Source organism: Dama dama, chromosome 11 (assembly GCF_033118175.1).
Source record: "Dama dama isolate Ldn47 chromosome 11, ASM3311817v1, whole genome shotgun sequence".
In the NCBI taxonomy this organism is placed as follows: Eukaryota; Metazoa; Chordata; class Mammalia; order Artiodactyla; family Cervidae; genus Dama; species Dama dama.
Window position 1 is genome coordinate 87,765,486 of NC_083691.1, and position 26,907 is coordinate 87,792,392.

General features: G+C 38.2%; 1 protein-coding gene across 2 annotated transcripts in view; it reads right to left on the reverse strand.

The window, feature by feature from the left end:
- TTC27 (tetratricopeptide repeat domain 27) overlaps positions 1-26,907 on the reverse strand; it is a 162,039-nt gene that overhangs the window by 102,946 nt on the left and 32,186 nt on the right. For both annotated transcript variants that reach the window (XM_061155633.1, XM_061155634.1), the window contains exons 7-9: positions 24,962-25,095; positions 17,938-18,050; positions 14,601-14,667 (exon numbers count right to left, since the gene is read on the reverse strand). In XM_061155633.1, the coding sequence (XP_061011616.1) occupies positions 14,601-14,667; positions 17,938-18,050; positions 24,962-25,095 (314 nt within the window). The remainder of the gene's footprint in view (positions 1-14,600; positions 14,668-17,937; positions 18,051-24,961; positions 25,096-26,907) is intronic.

Sequence of the window (26,907 nt, forward strand, 5' to 3'; positions counted from 1 at the left end):
ATGTGCCATCACGAACATTCTAAAACAGGTTCTTCAGCTCAACAGGTATTCTGTCAGACATGCATTAATACTTAGGAGTGAAACTGCTAGGTCAGAGTACTGAGCTTTCATGAATACTCCAATCTTCTGACAGGTTTTCTACTTTATACTCTTATTTATTAGAAACATTAGAGTCCTTGCTCCTTCACAACCTTGCAACACTCAACACTATCTGTTTTTTTGTATTTTAGCCATTCTGGTGAGTATTTAGTAGTATTCCATACGGTTAACTTGTTTATCTGTAACAAATTCACATTTCTCTCATGATTAATAAAGTTGAGCACTTTTTAGTATGTTAATGACCATTTTAGTCCTCTAAGTTCCTACTGAAGTCCTTTGCCTGTTATTTTCTACTGGGTTGTCAAAATTTTTCTTGATAATTTGTTAAATGGTCTTATTTTTTGGACACAAGCCCTCTGTCTTTTTGTTGGAGGAGGGTGATAGATCACTATTCTTATTTGACAAATACTTACACAGTACATACTTGTGTTGGCAAGGCACTGGTCTAAGTGCCTTACAAATATTAATGGCATCTTTTAATTTTTAAAAAGTGCTTAATATTAATAATAATCTAGTTTATCATTTTTGTTTTATGGTTCGAGCCTTATTATTGTTTTTGACTGTCCTAAAGTCGCAAAGATGTTCTCCTATAGTTTCCTCTTAAAAACTTTACTATTCTGCTTTTCACTTCTACATATTCAATCTGGAATTGATTTTTGTATATGTAGTGTGATATAGGGGCTAAGATAGACTGTTTCCATATAAATATAAATCATCCAGCGCCATTTATTGGAAAGCCTACCCCTTCCCCACTGCACTGCAGCGCCAACTTCGACATGAGTCAGATGAACCATGTATGTATGGCTCTGCTTTTGGACTCTGTTCCACTGGTTAGTTTTTATTTCCTCAAGTCAAAATGTCTTAATGCAGTGTTTCTCAAACTTTAAAGTGCACAAGAATAATCCAGAGAGATTGCTAAAACACAGACTCCTTGGCCCCAGCCACAGAGACTCGGATTCAATAGGGTGTGAAGTGAAGCCGGAGAAATTCCATTTCTAACAAGCTCCCAGGTGATGCTGATGCTGCCAGTCCAAGAACCACTACATGCTAAGCTGTCTTAATTGATACAGTTTTAGAAGCCATCTTGGTATCTGCCAACTTAAGTACTCCAACTCTGTTCTTCATGACTCCCTTAGTTATTCTTAGCCCTTTACATTTCCATGTGAATTTTAAAGTCAGCTTGAGTCCCCAGAATCAAAAGAACAGCAGCAGCAGCAACAAAGGAAACAATAACAACACAAATCAAGCCACTGGGGTTCTGTTAGGGATTGTATTGAAAACGGAGGTTAATTTGAGAAGACCTGAAATTTCAATATTGAGTACTGTATGTGAATACTGTATATCCCATGAATATATATATACTGTATATCCCATGAATACTGTATATCCCTCCATTTCTTTAGGTCCTAATTAATTTCTCTTAATAATGTTCTGTTGCTGCTGATCAGTCACTCAGTTGTGTCGACTCTGCAACCCTATGGACAGCGCACTGGGTGTCCCTGTCCTTCACCACCCCGAGTTTGCTTAAACTTATGTCCATTGAATCAGTGATGGCATCCAACCATCTCAACCTCTATTGTCCCCTTCTCCTCCTGCCTTCAACGTTTCTGAGCATCAGGGTCTTTTCAAATGAGTTAGCTCTTCACATCAGGTGGCCAAAGTATTGGAGCTTCAGTATCAGCCCTTCCAATGAATATTCAGGGTTAATTTCTTTTAGGATTGACTGGTTTAATCTCCTTGCAGTCCAAGGGATTTTCAAGGGTCTTCACCAACACCACAGTTCAAAAGCATCAGTTCTTCAGTGTTCAGCCTTCCTTATGGTCCAACTCTCACATCCATATATGACTACTAGAAAAACCATAGCTTTGACTATACAGACCTTTGTAGGCAAATAATGTCTCTGCTTTTTAATATGTTGTCTAGGTTTGTCATTGTCATTGCCTTTCTTCCAAGGAGCAAGCATCTTAATTTTATGGCAACAGTCACCATCTGTAGTGATTTTGGAGCCCAAGAAAATAAAGTCTGCCACTGTTTCCCCATCTACTTGCCATGAAGTGATGGGACCAGATGCCACAATCTTAGCTTTCTGAATGTTGAGTTTTAAGCCAGCTTTTTCACTCTCCTCTTTCATCTTTATCAAGAAGCTCTTTTTTGTAATGGTAGTTAAGATATATGTAACATAAAACATACCATCTTGACCATCTTTAAGTGTACAGTTTAATTATATATATCCACATAGTTGTACAACTAATCTCTAGATTTCTTCTCATCTTGCAACTGAAACTCTATACCCATTAAACATTTCCACATTGTCCTCACCCCACCCAGGTGCAACCACCATGCTACTTGCTGTTTCTGTGAATTTCACTACTCTTGGTACCTCGTACAAATGGAATCATGCAGTTGCAAGTGCTATATTTTACAAGTTCATTTATTTTTACCTGGAATCTATTAACTAAAGCAATTTGATGAAATACTGGCTCACTAAATTGAGTACTATCTAAAAATACAGTAAAAATCAGACACTTAAGAAATTTGGTGTTTTCAACTGGAAGCAATTTGAGAATCAGGACAACGCTACATAGCACGGTGCCATTTGCAAACAAACTTGTGTGTAAGACGGAATTTCCACCACTTTCACACACCAGGGCAGAGGTCAGAAGCCCCCTAAAAAATGAATGGTAACATTTTGTGTGTCTTTTAAAAGTTCTCTCACTGCTCACATCTCATTGACCAAAACCTCCAAAAGGTGGTTCATTGAGTCAGTAGGCTTTTACAAGTGTGTAACTTTTCATATACACTTTAATATCTCTATTGTTGCTGTAAAAATTGAAATAAACTCTTTTATTTATAGTTAAAATGTTAAAGTTAAATTATAAGTTAAAGTTATAAGTTAAACTTATAAGTTAAAGAATCAGTTCACTTCAGCAACTGTTGATAAGGAGTGTAACAAGATACCTCATGAACAAAAGGGAGACGGCTCTGCATGCCTCAGCAGGAGTTTCTCACTGAGATATGCCACCTGAGCTGATGCTTGGGCTCAGATTAAAAAAAGGAGCTGTAATCATCTACCATCTGAGGAAATGCCATTACCTGAAATGAAAGTCAATGAATATCACTTTACCTCACACTAAAAAGTAAAATTTAATACTATGACATGTTAGGTAGTCAGGCATGATTTTATTTAGCTCACAATTTCCCACCATATGCAACTCTGCCCTCACTCCCAGAAAAGTAGCAAAGAAAATTCTGTAACACCATCAAAGAGGACCTGGAGTGTTGTTTCTATTAAAAACAATTTCCTGTCATTCTTATCACTGAACATTTCAAACATTCTTCTTCCAGAGGTCACTAGGACCCTTTACAGGACAGACAGCCAGTCTGTTCCTTTAAATACGAGGGAGCTTTCAGATAGTTGCTTTTTCCACATATAAATCAAAGCAACTCAGAGCCCTCCTGTGAGTGTGTAACTGCTTGGCTATACTAAGGCCAAATCAAATGATGCCCACCCAGGTCAGGCTGACCTTATAAAAGCAAGGATCAAAGAAACACTATAAAAAGCAAAATTACTCCCCTTTCTTAATGAGCAATTTAAAAGAGCATTCATTTGTTAAAATCAGTACCAAATGACAGTAAGCTTAAATTCCAAATGTAGCCTATAAATTACTCTCAGGAGACATAGAACAGTGGTCCAAACACTCTGTCCTTGCTTTGCAGACCATTTAAAAATCAAAGCTATTTCCCCCCCAAGTCCTACTACTGCTCTAAACCAACCTCCCAACAAAGCCACTCGGCTCACATATTTCCTTGCCTTTGCTCACATTATCACTCCATCTAGATCCCTTATGTTTCAAGGCCCCTCTAATCCTCCCTGAGGTAACAAAGCCTTCTTTGACTGCCCTATTTCAAATATTTTCTTCTTTTCTGAGCAGTTAGGGATTTATCTGTGCTATCAATGTAATTTAAATTGCCTGGTATTGTTAATTACATTTTCATACGTTTATCGGATCTTGGCTAAATTAAAAATTCCATGAAGGCAAGTCTTATGTTTTATACCTTTATTTCTTCCACAGTATCTACCAGCATGCTTGGCAAATCCTGAGATTCTGGACCTCCTGCTATTACAAAGCTCTCAAAGCTCTTTTCTCCACTCTGCAAATTTTCATACACAAAGCAGACACCAGGCAGTTCTAGCTGGTGGTCACTCAGTTGCCTCAAAAAAGAAAGGTCTCCTGCATTCTGGAGATGCTATTTCATCAGCACTGCCAGACGCACGTTCCACACGGTCATGAAAAGCAGACGTATTTAAACCATACAAATTATTTTTGAACTGAATTTTTCATCCTTTAACACCACGTTAATTCATAATGTCAGATGGCCTAACACTTTTAGCTTCAATGATGGCCAAAAGCAGAAGCACAAAACCATGAGTTTGAATAAGACTCCTCCATATCGAATGTATTACCATCTTAACTATAATCCCCTTATACTTTTCCTATCTGGGGACTGGAAGACCCACTGAAGTAAGGTTTTTTCCTTCACATTATATTTTCTTCACATTACTGATTTTGCCTCTCACCAGCCTAATAAACAACAGTAAAATTCACTTTAAAAGTAAAATGTACACCATGATGTCAGTGCTGTCTATTCCTTAAAGTGGTTTATCAAATAATATTTAAATGATATTGCTATTGTGCCGAATGGTTTTTAGACTTTATTTTTTATTATATGATACACAAAGAAGATAAAGCATAACTAAAATGCAAGTTATAAAATATACTATAAACACATGAATCTTGAGACTGTTTTTAACTTATCATTACATTTTAAAAATTCATATACTGCAGTTTATCATTCACTTGTTGATGGACATTTGCATTGTTTCCAGTTTTAAGCTCTTACAAATTAAACAGCTATGAACATTTGTGAAAATCTTTGTGGAGCTATACATTTTCATTTCACACGGATAAATACCTGAAGGTGGAACTGATGATTAACTGCATGAGAAAATGCCAAACTGTGTTCCAAAGTGGTGGTGCCATATTATGTCACATTACATTTACCATGTATGAGGATTTCAACTACCTCACATGGTAACACACCTTTTAAGTGGTAGACAGTTGTATATTGTTGTGGTTTTAATTTGCATTTTCCCAATGACTAGTGATATTAACCATCTTAGCTTCTCTTAATGGGTCATTTGTTTATCCTAATGTCATCAAGTAGTATTTTATTTTTTTTTGTCCATAGCTTATAATTTTTATCTACAGACAAATGGTCCCAGAAACTTACTTGGCCATCACAGAAGCACTCGAAAAAATTTTAGAATCAGCCTGTCAACTTCTAAGAAAAACAAAAGGTGGAGTCGGGGGCGGGGGGGGTTAACCTGGATTTTGATTGCTACTGGATTTATTATTGTGTAATTCTGGAAGAATTGTCAATTCAACAATATTAAGCCTTTCAATCCATGAACATGATTAAGTCTCTCCACTTATTTAAATTTCTTCAATTTCCTAACGCAATATTTGTCAATTTTAGTGTACAGGTCTTACAGTTTAGTCAAATTCATCACTAAATATTTGATATTTTATGCTATTGTGTGTGGTTTTTAAAATTACTTTCCCAATTATTACTGCTAGTATATATAAACATAACTGACTTTTTTATATTGACCTTGTATTCTCAGACATTGCTTATTAATTCTAGTAGCTTTCATGTCTATTCTTCAGGGTTTCCCACGTAAAGAATTGTGTTGTCTACGCACAATGATAATTTTATATATTTCTTTCCAATCTGCACTCCCTCTTGATCTTTGTCAGGCTCTTATTGCACTAGCTGGAATTTTCGGTTCAAAGAAGAAGTGCCACTTTCCTGACCTTAGAGGAAAAAAAATTGTTTTTCATTAATGGTGACTTTTAACTCTAGATTTTTCACAGAAACCCTTTATCAGATTGATATTCTCTTCTACTCAGAGTTTGCTAACTTTTTTATAATCAAAGAATATTGAGTTTTTCCAAATGCTGAAATAAATAAATATAATGAGATGATCATTCAATGTTTCTCCTTGACTGTATTAAAAGATGAACTTCAATGACTGTTTAATGTTAAACCAATTTTGCATTCCTGAGATAAAAACTATCTGGTCATGACTAATTATCCTTTTTGTTGTTCTTCAGTCATTCAGTCGTATCCAACTCTTTGCAACTCCATGGACTGCAGTATGCCAGTCTTTCCTGTCCTTCACCATCTCCTGGAGCTTGCTCAAACTCAAGTTCACTGAGTCGGTGATGCCATCCAACTATCTCGTCCTCTGTCATCCCCTTGTCCTTCTGCCTTCAATCTTTCCCAGCATCAGGGTCTTTCCCAATGAGTCAGTTCTTCGCATCAGGTGGCCAAAGGATTGGAGTTTCAGCCTCAGCATCAGTCCCTCCAGTGAATATTCAGGATTGACTGGTTTGGTCTCCTTGCAGTCCAAGGGACTCTCGAGTCTTCTCCAACACCACAGTTCCAAAGCATTAATTCTTCAGCGCTCTGCCTTCTCTACGGTCCAACTCTCACATCCATACATGATTACTGGAAAAACCATAGGTTTGACTATACAGACCTCTGTAGGCAAGTAATGTCTTCGCTTTTTAATATGCTTTTTAGGCTTGTCATTGCTTTTCTTCCAAGTAGAAAGCATCTTTTAATTTCAAGGCTGAAATCACAATCTGCAGTGATTTTGGAGCCCAAGATAATAAAGTTGTACACTCTTTTCACTGTTTCCCCATCTATTTGCCATGAAGTAATGGGACTAGATGCCATGATCTTAGTTTTCTGAATGTTGAGTTTTAAGCCAGCCTTTTCACTCTCCTCTTTCAACTTTAACAAGAGGCTCTTCAGTTCCTCTTCACTTTCTGCCATAAGGGTGGTGTCATCTGCATATCTGAGGTTACTGATATTTCTCCCTGCAATCTTGATTCCAGCTTGTGCTTCATCCAACCTGGCATTTCACATGATGTACTCTCCATATAAGTTAAATAAGCAAGGTGACAATATACACTCTTGACGTACTCCTTTCACAATTTTGAACCACTCCGTTTTTCATGTTGGTACTCTTGCTTCTTGACCTGCATACAGATTTTGCAGGAGGAAAGTAAGGTGGTCTGGTATTCCCATCTCTTTTAAGAATTTTCCACAGTTTGTTGAGATCCACACAGTCATAGGCTTTGGCATAGTCAATGAAGCAGCAGTAGATTGCTTTCATTAGCTTTTTCTATGATCCAATGGATTACTGGTAATCTGATCTCTGGTTTCTCTGACTTTGCTGAATAAAGCTTGTACATCTGGAAGTTCTCAGTTCACATACTGATACTGTTGAAGCCTATCTTGAAGGATTTTGAGCATTACCTTGCTAGCATGTGAAATGAGTGCAATTGTGCAGTAGTTTGAACACTTTGGCATTGCCCTTCTTTGGGACTGGATTGAAAACTGACCATTTCCAGTCCTGTGGCCACTGCTGAGTTTTCCAAATTTGCTGACATAGCAGCACTTTCACAGCATCATCTTTTAGGATTTGAAATAGTTCAACTGGAATTCCATCACCCCCACTAGCTTTGTTCATAGTGATGCTTCCTATGGCCCACTTGACTTCACACTCCAGGATGTCTGGCTCTAGGTGAGTGATCACACCATCGTGGTTATCTGGGCCATTAACATCCTTTTTGTTTAGTTCTTCTGCATATTCCTGCCACCTCTTCTTAATATCTTCTGCTTCTGTTAGGTCCATACTATTTCTGTCCTTTATTGTGCCCATCTTTGCATGAAATGTTCCCTTGAAGAGATCTCTAGTCTTGCACATTCTATTGTTTTCCTGTTTCTTTGGATTGTTCAGTTTGGAAAGCTTTCTTATCTCTCCTTGCTATTCTTTGGAACTCTGAATTCAGATGAGTATATCTTTCCTTTTCTCCTTTGCCTTTCACGTCTCTTCTTTTCTCAGCTGTTTGTAAGGCCTCCTCAGACAACCATTTTGCCTTTTTGCATTTATTTTGCTTGGGGATGATTTTGATCATCGCCTCCTGTACAATGTAATGAACCACAGTTCTTCAGGCATTCGATCAGATCTAATCCCTTGAATCTATTTGTAACTTTTACTGTATAATCATAAGGGATTTGATTTAGGTTATACCTATGGTTTAAGGTTTAAGGCCTAGTGGTTTTCCCTACTTTTCTTCAATTTAAGTCTGAATTTTGCAATAAGGAGTTCATGATCTGAGCCACAGTCAGCTCCCAGTCTTGTTTTTGCTGACTGTATAAAGCTTCTCCATCTTCGGCTGCAAAAAATATAATCAATCTGATTTTGGTATTGACCGTCTGTGGTGTCCACGTGTAGAGTCTTCTCTTGTGTTGTTGGAAGAGGGTGTTTGCTATGACCAGTGCATTCTCTTGGCAAAACTCTGTTAGCCTTTCCCCTGCTTCTTTCTGTACTCTAAGGCCAAACTTGCCTGTGACTCCAGGTATCTCTTGACTTCCTACTTTTGCATTCCAGTCCCCTGTGAAGAAAAGGACATCTTTTTTTGGTGTTAGTTCTAGAAGGTCTTGTAGTTCTTATAGAACCATTCAGATTCAGCTGCTTCAACATTAGAGGTTGGGGCATAGACCTGGATTACTGTGATATTGAATGGTTTGCCTTGGAAATGAACCAAGATCATTCTGTTGCTTTTGAGACCACATTCAAGTACTGCATTTAGGATTCTTTTGTTGACAATGAGGGCTACTCCATTTCTTCTAAGGGACTCTTGCCCACAGTAGTAGATATAATGGTCATTTGAATTAAATTCACCCATTCTGGTCCATTTTAGTTCACTGATTCCTAAAATGTCGATGTTCACTCTTGCCATCTCCTGTTGGACTGCTTCCAATTTACCCTGATTCATGGACCTAACATTCCAGGTTCCTCTGCAATACTGTTCTTTACAGCATCAGACTTTACTTTCACCACCAGACCCATCCAAAACTGGGCTGTTTCTGCTTTGGCTCAACCTCTTCATTCCTTCTACAGCCATTTCTCCGCTCTCCTCTAGTAGCACATTAGGCACCTACCGACCTGGGGAGCTCATCTTTCAGTTCACCTTTCCATACTGTCCATGGGGCTCTCAGGGCGAGAACGCTGAAGTGGTTTGCCATTCTCTCCTCCAGTGGACCACGTTTTGTCAGAAGGTGGGTCTTCGTCAGAAAATTGGATTAAAGATTATCCTTTTTATACACTGCTATTTCATATATTTTGCCCCAGATCTGTGGTTGTTTACAAGTGTTCACATTCAGTACCAGTTACTCCAACATGGCTAGAAATAAACCCACAAATAAGCATTAAATTTAAGCCATGGTTAACTGTGAAGAAAGATGTCCAGCAGTTACCAGAGTAGATGATGTTAAGAAGAGCACTCATTCTTTCTCTATTCTTGAAATAAGATATATACAAGTAACCTAGTACAACTCCAGTCAAAAAAATTTTAAGCCTTTGTTTAAAAATAGTTTACCCACAAACTGAAACAAAGCATACCCATCTCCTGCTTCTCTAAAAGCTACCAAGTTATCACCCGGATGTAGCTACCAGGCCCATGAGCAGAACACCTGTTAAATTAAAATGCATGAGTAACACCTGAGGGGACAAGTATTCAAACCAGAAAGAAAATGAAAATCCTGGGTTACCCTGCTTAATACAGACAGACATGTCATCATCTAACATGAGGACAAACTATCAGAAGTATCATGGATATCTTGCAGTTATATTGCCTATCTTAAAAAATTAAAAGTAAGAAATAAGTATACCCTAAAAGAAAAAAAAGTATCATTTTTATCTGTAAAAATGGCTAGCAAACTTTTAAGTTCACAGTTAAGTAATTATTAAATAGCTTTAAAATTAATAGCAGAAAGAGAAAATATACACAATTTAATGTGTAACTTCCAAAGGTCTTTTTCCATTTTTCATTTACAAAGTCCTTGGGGCTTCAGGCAGACAGTCAGAAGGCAGGCTGCCAGTATCAATTCACACTTCAGCAAAACTTTTGCCAATGAAAACTGAAACACCTGTATGAATTAACTAAATTGTTCCCATTTTCAACAATGAAAGGAAATTAAAAGCATTACTGAATGTCACTGACTTGGCTCATCTGAAAGGAAATAACGTAGATAACGCAGCTAATTTTAAATTATCAAGCCGATACAACATAAATGGCTCTTTAGAACAATGTGGGTTATTTTTACTATGACTCATTCAGCTTTCCTGAAATGTGAGGAAAGAATGTCTTGGAATAGCATTACATAATGACAATGTTAATAAAAAAAGAATACTCCTCTTAGGACAATCTTCTGCCATTGCTGAATTAAAACCTTTTCCCAGTGCATCTCATACATATCTCAACATGCTACACCAACTTGGAAACACTGGCAAAAATTCTTCCAGAAAAGAGATTTCACCACTATTTTAGTAAACTTTAGGACAGCTGATGAAAACTGAACAAAATTCAGGACCAATAAGCCACTCATTTGGTTCCCAAGTATTTATCAGATGTTCACTAGCTGTGGTTACTGTCCCTCCAAGTGCTCACAATCCTCTGGTAGCGGTAGTGAGATTTCTACTGGACTCGCTCTCCTGTCAACAGAGAGAGACACCTCACAGCCTCAAGAGTTCACAACTCCAGACCCCAGGTACCGTGCTGCAGCCAGAGGAGGGAGATGGATGCTCAGGAAAAGGACGTGGCTTCTCTCCTCTCTATTCCCTTTTCTTCCACATCTACAGCCAATTCCAAAGAGCCCTTATGCACTTAGAAATTCCTGTTCCTTGAAAACAGTGGTATGCTCCTACAAACCAGTGACCAGATAACCTGACTCACCACTGAGGGCTGTGGGGGCATCTATCTGCCCGCTCTGAAGATTCTCATACACATTCTGTAATCTGATCCTAAGGACAAGTTTTCAGTGCCGAGGGAGGGACACATCACGCCCTGCCTCATTTTACAGAAGAGAAAGATGAAAAGGACACACCAGGTATCAGGAGCACCCTGGGTGGTAACACTACCTACACCGTGGAACTAAGTGGAGCAGAGCAGCCCCAGTTCCTGGTTCTAGTATACTTCATTCATTCCCGTATTCTGCATACTTCTCTTGAGCAGGAACTATGAGTAAAGCATTGTAGCAGGCCTTGTAGAAGACCCAGAGAAGGACAGAGACCATCCTTAGATCTGGAAGTTTAGAGTCTTACAGGGAAGACATACACCTAAGTAATTACAGTGAGCCCAAATATGACTTTTGTTAAAAGATAATTCAGAAGCAGGGTAGCAGCCAGAAGTGGTCCCTCTTGCCTCAGACACTCCTCAGCAGTGTATACAGGATATAAATAAAGGATATTTATGTACAGGATATACAATTATTTAGGATATAAATTATAGTGAAATTATTGAAACCTGAGGCCACCTACAACTCACCTTATTATCTGCTTCAGATTCATGCACAGGAAGGGATAAGAGGAAAGACTGAATGACAAAAGGAAGAGGTGACTTGGTTTTTCTGGAGTATTCTGTATGCTTCACTTGGGACAAGGAATGAATGGGTGTTACACAGCCCAAAGTATGCATGGGGCTCCTCAGAGCCCTCCTCACTCTTAAGTTCCTTGCCTGCCTTCTCATCAATTAAAAATTTATTTGGCATTAACCAACTCATCTCTTTGAAAGTGTTAGGCCTGGCACTAAAGAGCACTTTCACTGAACAGCTTTTCCTGAAAAAGATGTCAGTTCTCAGGTCAGTGCTGACTTGGAGGAGGTCTACAGAAGAAGAGCAAAACAATTATGTATCATAAAGCCCTGGGGGGAAAACATAAAACCAGAGTATACAACCTTTACTGCAAGCTAGGAAGGGTGTGTTACCTACCAGCAGAGGTTACTAGAGTTAACTACTTCAGCAATATTGTACCTAACTTTATAGAGGAACAAGAACAGGGAAAGAAAAAGAAAAGAAAGGGAGGGACTTCTCTGGTAGTCCAGTGGCTAAGACTCTGCGCTCCCAATGCAGGGGACCTGGGTTCTTTCGATCCCTGGTCAGAGAACTAGATCCCATATGCTACAACTCAAGATCCAGCGCAGCTACATAAATAAATGTATTTAATTTAAAAAAGGGGGGAAGGAAAGAGAAAGAAAAATAAGAAAAGAAAGGTTAAAGAAAAGAAGAAATATATGACATCCACGAAAAGCACTAAAAACTAAGTTAACTGCTTGAATGTGACGAGAGTGCTTTCATGTCATTTCAGGTTAACTGTGGATAATCTATATTCCACAATAATGTGCTTATGAAGCCAATCTCAAGAAGATGTTTCTGCTGACCACCCTCCCATGAGAATACTTCCTATCATAGGCTGCATCTTGTTTACCTCTGTCATCAGAATGAGCCCAAGCACCTGGGTCATCACTTACCATCTACACACCAGTGACTGTCCCCATCCAGCTCTGTACTTCCCGACACTGACTCAAGACCACACCAGACCCCACGTGTCCTTCCCGGTGCCTCACATCAGGAAGACTCGTGTTCAACATCACCCTCCCATTAAGATGCTCCCGCACTGTCTCGCCTAAAATAGCCATCCCTAACCCATTCTTACTCTGCTACACTGTTTTATGTCTACAATGAGTACTTCTATCAAACATCTGTCTTTCTTTGTCTACCATTTATTTCCCTCACAAGAATGTAAACTGATGAAAATTCCAAGAGGGAACAGGCTGCTATATCCTCAATAACCAGCACAATGCCTTAAGTTTTAAGGATTAAAGTGTGTGTTAAGTATTCAATCTATGTTGAACGAATAAATAAGAGGTGCATAATTTTTTAAATATATCTTTTAAAAAAAGTTTAACACTTTCCTTGTCAAATTCCTTACCATTTATGTAACAACTATTAGGAACACTCCACACAGTTACCTAAACACACATATGCTATAATGAAAATCAGCAGATTTCTAACAATACTGAAGTGGGAAACTAAAACAGGCACTCAGAGGACTCTGAAGATTAACATCAACCAGTTCTAAAACTGTATGTAGGAAATAGTAACTTGCAAAATTTTACAGCACAAAGTAAGTTAGCCTTTCTTTCTACGAGATAAAAGTACTTTAGTTCTGCCTTATCTGAAAAATAACAAAGGAAAAAAACACCAGAATTCTAACTTGATCCCTAACTACGATAATAAAAATGCCTTTGAAAAAATGATGAATCTTGAGCAACTTGGGTTCATTAAAGACGTGTGTATCTTTTCATCTATAAAGCTAAAAAGATACTGACAGCCCTCTTGTTCTGTGGCCTTCCTCCTCTGAAAAGCCTTCTTTGATATCAAACCCTCAAACATCATTCTCCTGTCTTTCCTTTTCAAGATCATTTTTTCCAACTGTGGTCTTTATCTATCAACTTTATTTTTCTCACACACCATTCTCTCCTTATTTCTCTGCAGTGAGGTGACTACCCAGCTATTTCACCAAACCTGTCATAGAGATAAGCAATGCACTCCAGCCATCAAAGCCTCAGCCTTTCCTCCTGACTGCTCTCCACTGCCGAACGCTGACAAGTGCCCCTTGCTCTCGACACTGTCTCCTGCCTTAGCCTCCATAACCCATGCTCTCCTGTTTTTGCCCCTCGAACCCCTCAAGTCCCACTACATCCACGAAGCATCACCCTCAAATTTTAACCAAAAGAGTTGCACATTACACTGGCTTTGGAGTAAAGATTCGAACTCTTGCTCTGTCACTTCATTTACTCAGTCAACAAGTATTTATCGAGCCCATATTGTGTGCAAGATACTGGACTCAGCCCTGCAAACAAAGATCAAAGAACAAGAAATATTTATTCACTGCCCTTAAATTCAAGCAAGTACAAACAAAAATGCTTATGTCTGTAGAGGACAGACTGGCAGACACAGTGGGGAAAGGAGAGGTTGGGACAAATTGAGAGAATAGCATTGAAACATACACACTATTATATGTAAAACAGACAGCCAGGGGGAATTTGCTGCGATGCAGGGAGCTCAAACCCAGTGCTCTCTGACACCTAGAGGGGTGGGATGGAGTAGGAGGCAGGAGGGAGGCAGCATATGTATACCTATGGCTGATTCATGTTGATATATGGCAGAAACCAACACAACATTGTAAAGCAATTATCTTCCAATTAAAAATAAATAAAATTTTTAAAATGCTTATGTCTAAACCAGCATCAAGATATATGCAGCTTGGAAACTAAAATGATAAGGTTTTTTTTCTGCCTTAATTTCCTTCAGTTCAGTTCAGTTACTCAGTCGTGTCCGACTCTTTGCGACCCCGTAAATCGCAGCACGCCAGGCCTCCCTGTCCATCACTAACTCCCGGAGTTTACTCAAACTCCTTAGGTGACAGTATTTCAACATGAGCAATCTGAGGCAAGAACATACCAGAGGCAAATAATTTACAAGAAAAACAAAGAAACAGAAAGGACAAAGGCATCACTCACTGATGTAAATGCCAGCAGCTCCTCTTCAGTTAACTTGTGCACTGGGTTATTCTTCTGGAGATCGGTGCTTTAAATTTAAAAAATAAAAAAGCAAATCAATTCCAGAATGCATGTCATAATGAACGAAATACAATTTTTAAAGAGGCAAGTAAACTATATTTATATATTTGAAAGCACATATTATAATATTATTGCATTATTTACAAATGTACAGATGACTGTGCCAAAGATAAGCACAAAAGTAATAAAATGTTAACAAGTAACTGTGGTGGTGTACTAAATGTCAACACAGTTTATTTTATAAGAAAAAACAAAATCTAATCTGTGCCACTCCACAAAGAAAATGAAAAGAATTAATATGGCACCAATTCCTATTTATTAAACTCATGCAAAACAAAATTTACTATCACCATGAGACAGGCAAAGATTAAGAAGTTCTCAAAGAGCCAGAACAATGGGAATTCTTAGATCCTGCTGATCCAAGTATGAATAATCTTGGAAAACAATTCAGCACTATCTTGTAAAGTGAACATTCACATATCCTAACCTCAGTAATTCCAGCCTAGATATAGAGCCCAACAGAAATTCAACAGCTGTACCGGGAATCATACACACAAATATCCATAGTAATATTGTGTGTAACAGGAAAGATCTGTTAACAATCCAATGTCCAAAAAGGAAATCAATACACTGTAAAATACCCAACAGAACGCTACACTGCAAAGTAAACTGCAGCGATATGTAACAACACGGATGAGTCACATAAAGACACTGGTGAGAGAAAAAAACACATCACAGACAACTACATATAGTAATATACTGCTTTTATAAAGCTGAAAGACAAATAGAATAATTGGCTGAGAAGTATAAAAGACATGTGAGCAAATATATTTTTTGAAAAGGCAAGAAAATGAAAAAGACAAAATTTAGGACATTGATCACCTTTTAAGACAAGAAGGAAGATGACATGGGAAAGACGTACACAGACTGAGCTAGTGGTATTTGCAATCTTCAAGTTCTTAAACTGGGTGGTGGATTCGTGTTATTATTATACTATATAACTTATGTTTATATATTACATAAGTTATTTTGTATGTAAATATTATTTGTATTAAGAATGAAAATAAAATTCAAAACTGTGTTCCACCTGCTGGGATGTTATAAGAACCATAACACTTCCCTTCTCTGACCCTCGCCAATGGTGCAGAATGTGACTTTATTTACTTTTGGCTGAGCTAGGTCGTCTCTGCTGTACAGGCTTTTCTCTGGTCACAGGGAACAGCTGCTAGTCTCTAGCTGTGGCACGTGGGGTGGCCTCTCCTGCTGGGGAGTGCAGGCTCCAGGGAGTACCCTGGGAGCCTCAGCAGTTGCAGCATGCTGGCCCAGCACTTGCGGTCCCGACTCTAGCTCCAGTGCACAGGCTCAGGAGTTGTGGCCCATGGACTTAGTTGCTCCATGGCATGGGGGATCTTCCCGTACCAGAGATTGAATCTGTGTCTCCTGCACTGGCAGTTGGATTCTTTACCACTGAGGCACCAAGGAAGTCCCGGAATGTGAATTTAATTGTATATATATTTTTTTAATCAGACAATGCAGAGTACATCATGAGAAACACTGGGCTGGAGGAACCACAGGCTGGAATCAAGATTGCCGGGAGAAATATCAATAACCTCAGATATGCAGATGACACCACCCTTATGGCAGAAAGTGAAGAACTAAAGAGCCTCTTGATGAAGGTGAAAGAGGAGAGTGAAAAAGTTGGCTTAAAGCTCAACATTCAGAAAACTAAGATCATGGCATCTGGTCCCATCACTTCATGGCAAAGAGATGGGGAAACAGTGGAAACAGTGACTGACTTTATTTTTCTTGGGCTCCAAAATCACTGCAGATGGTGACTGCAGCCATGAAATTAAAAGACGCTTACTCCTTGGAAGGAAAGTTATGACCAACCTAGACAGCATATCGAAAAGCAGAGACATTACTTTGCCAACAAAGGTCCGTCTAGTCAAGGCTATGGTTTTTCCAGTGGTCATGTATGGATGTGAGAGTTGGACGATAAAGAAAGTTGAGCGCCAAAGAATTGATGCTTTTGAACTGTGGTGTTGGAGAAGACTCTTGAGAGTCCCTTGGACTGCAAGGAGATCCAACCAGTCCATCCTAAAGGAGATCAGTCCTGGATGTTCACTGGAAGGACTGATGTTGAAGCTGAAACTCCAATACTTTGGCCACCTGATGTGAAGAGCTGACTCATTTGACAAGACCCTGTTGCTGGGAAAGATTGAGGGCAGGTGGAGAAGGGGACGACAGAGGATGAGACGGTTGGATGGCATCACCAACTCAATGGATATGGGTTTGGGTGAACTCTGGGAGTTGGTGATGGACAGGGAGGCCTGGCGTGCTGCGGTTCATGGGGTCACAAAGAGTTGGACACGACTGAGTGACTGAACTAAACTGAACTGAATCAGACAAAATTCAAGTTGAGGGTAATCCTACAGAATAACTGGCTTATAAATTTCCAAAGTGTCAAGATCATAAAAGTCAAGCAAAAATGAACTATTCCAAACTGACAGAAAGAATACAAACATAAATGTAACATATATGTTCTAGATTGGATCCTGTGCTATAAAGGAGATTATTGGGACAACTGGCAAAACTTGAATGGGGTCTGAGTACAAAGTGATAGTAAAGCATGAGTGCTCATTTACTGATTTTGATAAATGTATTATGGATATGCACAGAAGCTCCCTTGTTTGTTGAAGACACACACTAAAGTATTTAGGGCTGACAGAATATCATGTCAGAAAATAATTCTCAAAAAAGTCTTTGCAATGCCTTGCCCTTGCAACTTTTGTCCAAATTTGAAATCACTTTAAAACATAAAATGAAAAACTATTTCTACCACACATAAGGTTCTACTGTATTAAAAATTCTATCCTCTGCATGTACATATCCTCAAAGATCAAAATAGTCACCTCTCCTAAATATTTCATTAGGGTTCTATTCAGGCAGCCTTTCCCTTCTCCAGGGGATCTTCCCCACCCAGGGATTGAACCCAGGTCTCCTACTTTGCAGGCAGATTCTTTACCAGCTGAGCCACAAGGGAAGCCCAGCCAAGGCTAACAGGACTTTTCTTTATGAAGAAAAGAGAAGGATAAGTATACCAACTTACAAGGAGATTCCTAATCTCTAACCTTTCCTTGGTTGCCCAACTCTTCTCTATCTTCATAACTGTCACAAGATTCCCTATTCATCCAGACCTTCTTGAACAAAGATTTCCCCAACACAAGAGAATCAATATGGAAGAAATTCAAGGTGGCCAAGTATGTCATTAACTTACCAGATTCCAAGGATAACAGCAAGCTCTTCAGCACATAGATCAGGCATCTGAAACTGTTCACAGTCTGCTAACTTTATCTCATTTAGAACGGTATCATCATTGAGCTCAACATTCTGGTGGAATACCAAAGAAAATATTTAAAACAAAAACTAAGTTTGATTTATTCAATAGACTATATGCAACAGACCGCTGGGTGGGATAACATTTTTTTGTTTTAAGATTTTACAGTGTCTATACATGGTCAATAGGCTGTTCTCCTTGTGAAACATATTTGGGGACAATTTACTGTGTAGAAATGGAGGACATGCAATCTACATGCCAGGAATGCACTGACATCATCAATAATAGGGAATAACTGCTATTCCCTGTTTGATTGAACCTATGAGGCAAAAGCTCCTCTACTGATATATCAGGATTCAAAACCAGATCTTTCTAATTGGCTTCTAAATCATAATCTGAAACATCAATTTCCAACTCTGTTTCTCAAGAAGATCTAGAATAGGAAGGAAAAAAAAAAACACAATTGAAAAAGAAATAAAGCCTGAAGAATTAGAGAACTTGGTAGAGTACCTGATTTCAAGAACAACTACAAAGCCAACACATGAAGACAGAAATATATATGAAAGGAAGAGAATAGAGTCCAAAATTTCAGACCCATATTACATGGTCAACTGATGTGCAACAAGGTACCTAGATGATTCAACAAAGCAAAGTTTTTTCAATAAACGATGTTAGAATAACTGTATATCCACTTGGGAAAAAATAATGCTCTGCCCAGATCTCACACCATACACAAGAATTAAATCAAAATGAATCACAGACCTTACTGTAAAAGCTGATACTAAAAAACTTCTAAGAAAGAAATCACAGGAGAAAAGACTTGTAACTTTGGCATAGGCAGACAGCCTTTAGTTCGGACACAAAAAAACTTGAACCATCAGATAAAAACTTCTGCTCTTTGAAAACACTGTTAGAAAGTGAAAAGTCAAGCCACAGACTGAAAAAACATACTCACCAAACAAATATCTGGGAAAAGGCTTGTAATCAAAGTATGGAATTACAGCTTAATAAGAAGATAAAAAACTAACATAAATATGAACAACTTTACAAAAGACCCTTTACAAAAGGTTGGCTAATCAGCACACAAAGAGATCCTCAATAATAGTAGTCCACATGAAAATACTAATTAAAATCAGAATGAACTACTAGTACACATACATAAAATAGATAAAATTTAAAAGACTGACAATCCCAAGTGTTGCCAAGGATCTGGAACAATTCAAGCTTTCATACATTGCTGGTAGCAATGTAAAATGGTACAACCACAGAAAATAGTTTGCTAGTTTCTTATAATAAATATATTTACCATATGAGCTCTCAATTCTACTCCTTTGTAGTTATCTATTAGAAACAAAAACATATGTCCACCCAAAGATATATATATATATATACATATATGTGTGTGTGTGTTCATAGCAGTTTTATTTGTAACAGCCCAAAACTGGAAACAACCCAAATGTCTGTCAACAGGTAAATAAATTAAAAAGAAAAATTATGCTATATGCATTTAATGAAATTCTAATCAGCAATAAAAAGAAAGTACTGACACATACAGCCAGACAGACATATCTCAACTCAAAAACATCATGCTAAGCAAAAGAGGCCAGATAGAAAAGAGGACAAACTGTAGGAGTCTAGTCACATAAAATTCTAGAAAAGGTAAACTATCTATAGTCACAGAAAGCAAGTGAATGATTATTTAGGGCCAGAGAAGGTGTGGAATTAACTGCAAAGGGGCAGGATGGAATTTTCGAGGGTAATGAAATGTATCTTGACTGCAATGGTTGGGTGCAAGTATTTTCCAAATCCCATCAAATTATATAATTAAAATTATTCTATGTGTAAGCTATATCTCAATAAAATAGATTTTTAAAAAAATTGATCATCAAAAAATAGTAAAATCACAATGAGAAATCACTACACACAACTCACAAAAATGGCAAAAATTTTTCAACTGATAATACCAAGCACCAGCAAGGATGCAGAGCAACTAATGCTCTCATATACTGAGGGTGGGGATGTGAAGACTTTGGAAGACAGTTTGATCATTTCTCTAGCTAAAAATACACTTAATACAAGCCATTCTAATCCTTGGCGTTTACCTGTGAAAATTAAAACATACATTCAGATGAAGACTCACACATGAATGTTCCGAACAGCTTTATTCATAAGAGCCAAAAACCAGAAACCACTCAGCTGTCTACCAACAGAATGGATAAACACTGTGGCTTATGCATACAATGAAATAATAAACACTCAGCAATAAACAGGAGCTAATCGTTGGTATTAAAACAAGGATGAATCTCAAAACACTATGCTAAGTGAAAGAAACCAGACACAGAATAGTCATACTATCTGATTCCATTTATTTGAAACTCTATGGAAAAAGACCAGCTCTAATCTGTGATGGAAAGCAGGGAGGGAAAGTGACTGACTGCAAAGAAGTATGGGTGACTTTTCTGCCTAATGGAAATGGTTCTGTATTTTGATTACAGTGTGGTTACGTGGGTCTATCTGTTAAAACTCACCAAACTGGACACTTAAAGTAGGTGCATTTTATTTTATGTAAATTATTCCTCAATAAGCCTCGATTTAATTTTTTCTTCCAATTCAATAAAAGTATCTTAAACTAGGAAGACTAAACTGTAGGCCTAGCTCTATTTATAAGGTTTTGTGAAAAGAATACAACCTTCAACAACTGCTGACAGGAGGAACACAGAACTCTAGGCGGCCAGGCACTGAAAAAGTGCCTCTCCTCTTCCCTGACCTGTAGAACTTCAAAAGGCTGGGCTGGCAGGCGCACAGTGCACCCTGGTGGCCAGCCATTTTCAACATATGCTTTTCATAATTGTTTTTTAAACCTACACATGTAATTTTAAATTTTCTAACAGTTACACTTAAAAAAATAAATAAAAGCGATTTAACCTAGTATGTCAAAAATATTATCCCTGTAACATTCATTAATAGAAAATTAGTAATTAGATACTATAAACTCTTTCAGTTTACGAAATCTAGTCCATCTTTTACACTTCAGCACATCCAAGCTTGGACCAAGCAACTTTCAAGTGATTAATAATCGTATGTGGCGACAACACTGGACTGTGCAGCTCTACAGTATCCAAAATTCCCACCTTTTCACATCCTGATAGGGATGTATCAACCTGCTTATTGATACCCAACGTTTGTGGAGTGTCTTTATAGATATAAACTGATCCCTTTAAAAAGTGTGATGTGGGAAAAAACAACCGAGGAAGCTAGAAATACAATAACCTTCCCAGGTTCTCAATCGGGTTAGACAATAAAGATGTGACAAGGACCCAAGTTTCCACCTCCCAGCAAGGACTCCTCCCCCTCCCCCAGAGAAGACCTGAGACAGGTCAGCCTTAGCAAGAGTATCATTTGTCAGCTACAGATGGGTGATCAAAACAACTTCGATCTTCATTCAAGATTCTCTACGTTCCTATTTAGCACATTTTGAAATTAAAACTGGTCGGCTGCAGCACCTACTTGCCTATATGTTCTATACACTGCAAATTTAAAAGATGGCTCTACTTTAGACTCATGCCAACCTTGTAATATTCTGCTGCTGCTGCTGCTAAGTCGCTTCAGTCGTGTCCGACTCTGTGCGACCCCAAAGACGGCAGCCCACCAGGTTCCTCCGCCCCTGGGATTCTCCAGGCAAGAACAGTGGAGCGGGTTGCCATTTCCTTCTCCAATGCGTGAAAGTGAAGTCACTTAGTCGTGTCCGACTCTTAGCGACCCCATGGACTGCAGCCTACCAGGCTCCTCCATCCATGAGATTTTTCCAGGCAAGAGTACTGGAGTGGGGTGCCATTGCCTTCTCCAGTGTAATATTCTACTGAACCATAAAATTAGCTACAGGGATTTCCCTGGAGGTCCAGTGGTTAAAACTCATAGTGCACAGGGGTTCAATCTCTGGTCAGGGAACTAAGATCCCACATGCCTTCTGACATGGCCAAAAACAAAACAAAACAAAACCAGCAACAGTCTTTCAGACCTCTTCAAATGATGCTTATGATATTGTTATTGTGTACCCATCACCGATTTGTTTCTTCTTTTGGTGTTGCCCTTTCTATGTAATAAGTGCTATATCTAGATTATCAAGCTAAAACATGAAACTGCACAGGTGTGGACTTTTGGACAGACTTAGTTTTTGCCCATAACCATGTACAATTTTGCAACAGAGGCTAGTCACATGAGACACGTATCTGGATTGTCCTGTATTACTGCATTTTCTTGTTCTGAAAATCCTTAACATTACAGCTGACAAAAATGAAAACTGTGATATTTCAGATCAGTTTTCTGAAATCTTTTATGCTAAAATCACATGCAAAAATTGACTCCTTAATTTTGACACCTTTGAGATCTGTACGAAAGGGTGTTGTCTTGAAGCAGTGAGTGAGCACCATCTGGGATATTTAGTTTGACCTATAAACAGCATCCTCATGTTTTCATCTACACCGCCTTACACATGAGACACTGATGGGGAACGTACAATTCTGTGGTCTTTATTTCCCTTTGTATTCGTTCTAAGCACCTTAATAAACTGCTGTATTGTGCTTAATGTAAAATAAAAGAAAAAAACTAGCACACAGTACATCTCCAATCTGTTCAGCATTTAATGTATACTTTTTACCAATGATGCTGATCACGTGTTTGTGTTTCCTGTTCAATGTACAATTTTAACTTATCCTCCCTCCTCACACTGCACACTGATGATTTAACAAGAAAGAACAGAGTCTGTGCCTGTGATTTGCACACTGGGGTTCCTCCTAACTGCTGGCTTAGCAAAGCCTGAAGTCCAGTAGCTACAGGTTATGTAAATTCCCCATTAATAACAGATTAAAAATCTAGGAAGGCCCAAAGGGAAACACTATGCTCCTCACTGACAATAAAATTATTGTATTTCCTCAATTATTAAGATATACATCTTCACACTGTAACATTTCTAATCATGATATATTTTATAATCATTACAAGTGGTATCATAGTGTTCCTTTTTTCCTGAAAAGTTTGGTTATTAAGTAGAATTGGTGTATTTTATAATCTAACAGTACCTTTGACAAAAGGAATTAAGATCTATAACTAGTCAAACAAACAAGTCTATCTTCCACCCACAAGTAGAAAGCTATTTCGACCTAATCCACACCTACATCACATAATTTATATCTTCCACCTTTAAGCGGTAATTCATGAAGATCACAATATTATCTGAATGTATTTTATTCAAATATGAAAGATTAAATAAATTTCATATTAAATTATACATTATTTTTATGCATTTCTCATAACAGTCATGATATTCTATTTATAATCATAGGAGATAATTTTCCATACAACTCCACATAAATACATACATACAAATATACATGTGCACACAAATAAACAATGATGGATTACTGAATTAAATTCCTGGATTGCAGAACTAAGTCTCTTTTCACTGATGCTGTGCTTTGGCCTAAACACCAGGTCTATGGTAGTTAAACTAAGACTCAGGGAGGGACTTGAGTTACATCAAGAAGTTGAAGGAGGGGCTCCCCTGGTGGTCCAGCAGTTAGGAATCTGCCTGTCAATGCAGGGGACACAGGTTCGATCCCAGGTCCAGGAAGATCCCACATGTTGAGGTGCAATTAAGCCCATGGGCACAACTACTGAGTCCACACGCCTAAAGCCTGTGCACTGCCAACGAAGAGCAGTCCCCACTTGACACAACTAGAGAAAGCCCATACACAAGTAAGACCCAGAGCAGCCAAAAATAAATCTTCAAAAATAAATGAATAAAAGCCAGTGTGCTAAAAAAAAAAAAGCTGCAGGAGGAGGGTCTGGTATATACAAGGAAGAAAGACAGGATGGAAGCGGATACCACAGCTCCCTGACCACACAGTGGCACAAACACTCCTTCGGCCATGGTTCTCCTACTGCAGGAGAGACAGGCTGTCCCTCCATGTGGTCTCATCCCTGAGTTTCTCCATCTTTCCCTTCTTCCCTTCCTTCTTCTCTTAGAATCCATAGCTGTCCCTGCTCACAAGCCCCCAAAATATCATAAAAACAGAGAACTTGGAGCAAGCCCAGGAAGTATGTAAGATCTCATCATAGACATTCCTCAGGACACCTTATTGCTGCCACTCTTCTTTCCCATCTCCCTAGCCCCTACTCTTGGCATTCTCTTCAGTACAATTAGAATTTTAGTGCTCAATGCACCAAGCAAATTTGTTTACAGGCTCTCGAATGAAAAGTGGCAAAACACAGGCTTCAAGGACAGTAACATCAACCAAATTACAAGCAGAAATGTTGGTCTGGGGTCTCTGGGATAAGAAAATATAAATGCTAATGGCCTTCACAGAAGCAGATGGAAAGCCTATTGAGTGGATAAACTGACCAAAAACTATAAATTTAAACTACACGAGAATGTATTACCCAAGTTAGAAACACATACTATGGCAGAAACCAGCCCAATAATAACAGAGTAGCTGAAGACAGATCAGAAAACTTGTAAAAAGGAATTCTGATCATCTGTTTATATATTTAGAAGAAGCCTAAGAAATATCAAGGCTCTTAACACTTGAGAATATCAAATACTTGAGAAGGCAAATATCAATACTTAAGGCAAATACTTAAGGCAAAAAATAGGGCAGCCACTGGAAAAATTAGTTTCTACTCAGTCTGCCTTTTTGATTTTTTTCAGGGCAGTAATATATAAGTAACTACATTATTAATTCACACTTACCTAAGTCTAGAAGAAAAACAACAGTTTATCTCTGAGTATAGAAACAGCTTTAAAATGGGTTCTGTTTTAGATTCTTTTTAACATCCAGCCACTTTGTAAAAGCTCAAGAAGGGTCCAAAAAAGCCTCTTCCCACTCCATCCGGTGTTTCTATGAAACTTCCCTATGGAAACTATTAGACTTGGATGCTAATTTAAACAGCTTATGATCCTACTCACCTTGGTTAAATATTCCTGAGGAGTGGGTGCTGGAGTGAATTCACAATTTGAAAAGACAGTTCCTTCCCTTCGTACATCTAGAATAAGTTGTGCGACATAATTTTCCTGGAACCGTGTCCTTTTTCCTAAAGCACCTGAAAATACATATATTAAATTATACTTAGTAACTTGCCAATCAGAATACCATACAATCATAAACAGTAGTACTTTCAGAGTGCTTTAGAGCTTATGAGGTATTTTCCCCATTTCAAATAAGAGAAACCTGAAGCCCCATGATGACTTTAAAGTGACTTATAAAATTATAAAGCCAGGAAGCTATAGGCCCAGAACTCAAATTTCTGCCACTAGAAATTCCCCATACTTACCTTTGCATTAAACTACATCCCTCCTCAAAAAAAGAATGCATTCAACGTCACAGGGAGAAGAAATACTCTCATCTCCATACAACAGAAGAAAAAGTGTTAAGTTCTGAAGTGGAGTCTCGCTTGCTCAAGATTACACGGTTTTTAGTATCAGAGCCAGAGCTTAAAGCCAGGGTCTGCAGATTCTAAATCCCAGTCTTTCTATTACATTATCTGGCTCCATATAAGGCCAAATATTGTTTTTACTTTGTATCTGAAATAGCTAGCTGCAGAACAGCTTTAAGAGAAGCACAAGCTCTGACATCTATTCTCTGGTGAGAGTCAGATTACAAAGACCCTTGATTACAAAGACCAGTCTAAGAAGCCTGGATTTCATCCTGTGATGAGTCTGGCTCTATGTTGTACAACAACCACTGAAACATGTTATGCTAAAAATAGCTATTGAGATAGTCTAGCACAGCTTACTATTTTATAGTAAGGCAAGCGCTGAACGGAAAAAAATTATAATCTGATTCTCATTTTATATTTGTGAGCACATTTGTATTTTTAAGATTTTCAATCTTAACTTGAAAAAAAAAAAATATGAAGAACTAACTAGTAAATACATCAACAGTTAAAGCTGACTATGCTGAGTACCATGACACTAGTTTTATAAATGACCCTCCCCAAAAAGTCTACTAGGATCAAAACATAATTTCTAAAACTAACTTTACAACTTATATTGAAAGTGTTAGTTGCTCAGTTGTGTCTGACTCTTCACAACCCCAGAGACTGTAGCCCGCCAGGTTCCTCTGTCCACGGAATTCTCTAGGCAAGAATACTGGAGTGGGTAGTCATTCTCTAGATCCATTCCAGGGATCTTTCCAACCCAGGAATCAAACCAGGGTCTCTAGCACCACAGGCAGATTTTTTATCATCTGATTCACCAGAAATCCATGTTACATATAATTATATCTCAAATATAAGACTACAACTTACACATGGCCATTGTTCCCAAAGTTATAAGTTGGATATTTAATAATTTTCCTCATACATACAATGTAATAAAAGGTGGCTAATATCCCAGACTAGGCCACTAAGTTATATTTCCCTCATAATACATCTTAAGGATTTTACTGACAGGACTACCTCAATGAGGATAGCATTTAGGGACTAAAAATGAGCCTCGAAGATCATCTAGACCCAACCTAGAGAAGACAAACAGGTTCAATCATTTCAACATTCACACAGCCCAGGTTCAACAGGTGTCAACTGTGTGACCAACTGCTGATGTTTAACTTTCATGAATGTTTTCAATATAGAATGTCAGTATTTTTGGGCTAGGGACAAGGAGATACATTAAAAGAAAACAATGTTTCTTGTTTGGTACTCAGAAGAAACACAGATTTTAGGGAAAATTCTGTAATTTATTTGTTCATCCAACAAATGTTTATTGAGTGCCTACTATATGCCAGGCAGTATTCTAATACAGTGAAGAAGCATCTAAACAAAACAGTTAAAAAACTGTTCTTAAGGAATACAAGAAAGACAAGATAGAAGCTACAGGTGGGTATTTACAGAAAAGGGCAATGGAAGAAGCCAAAC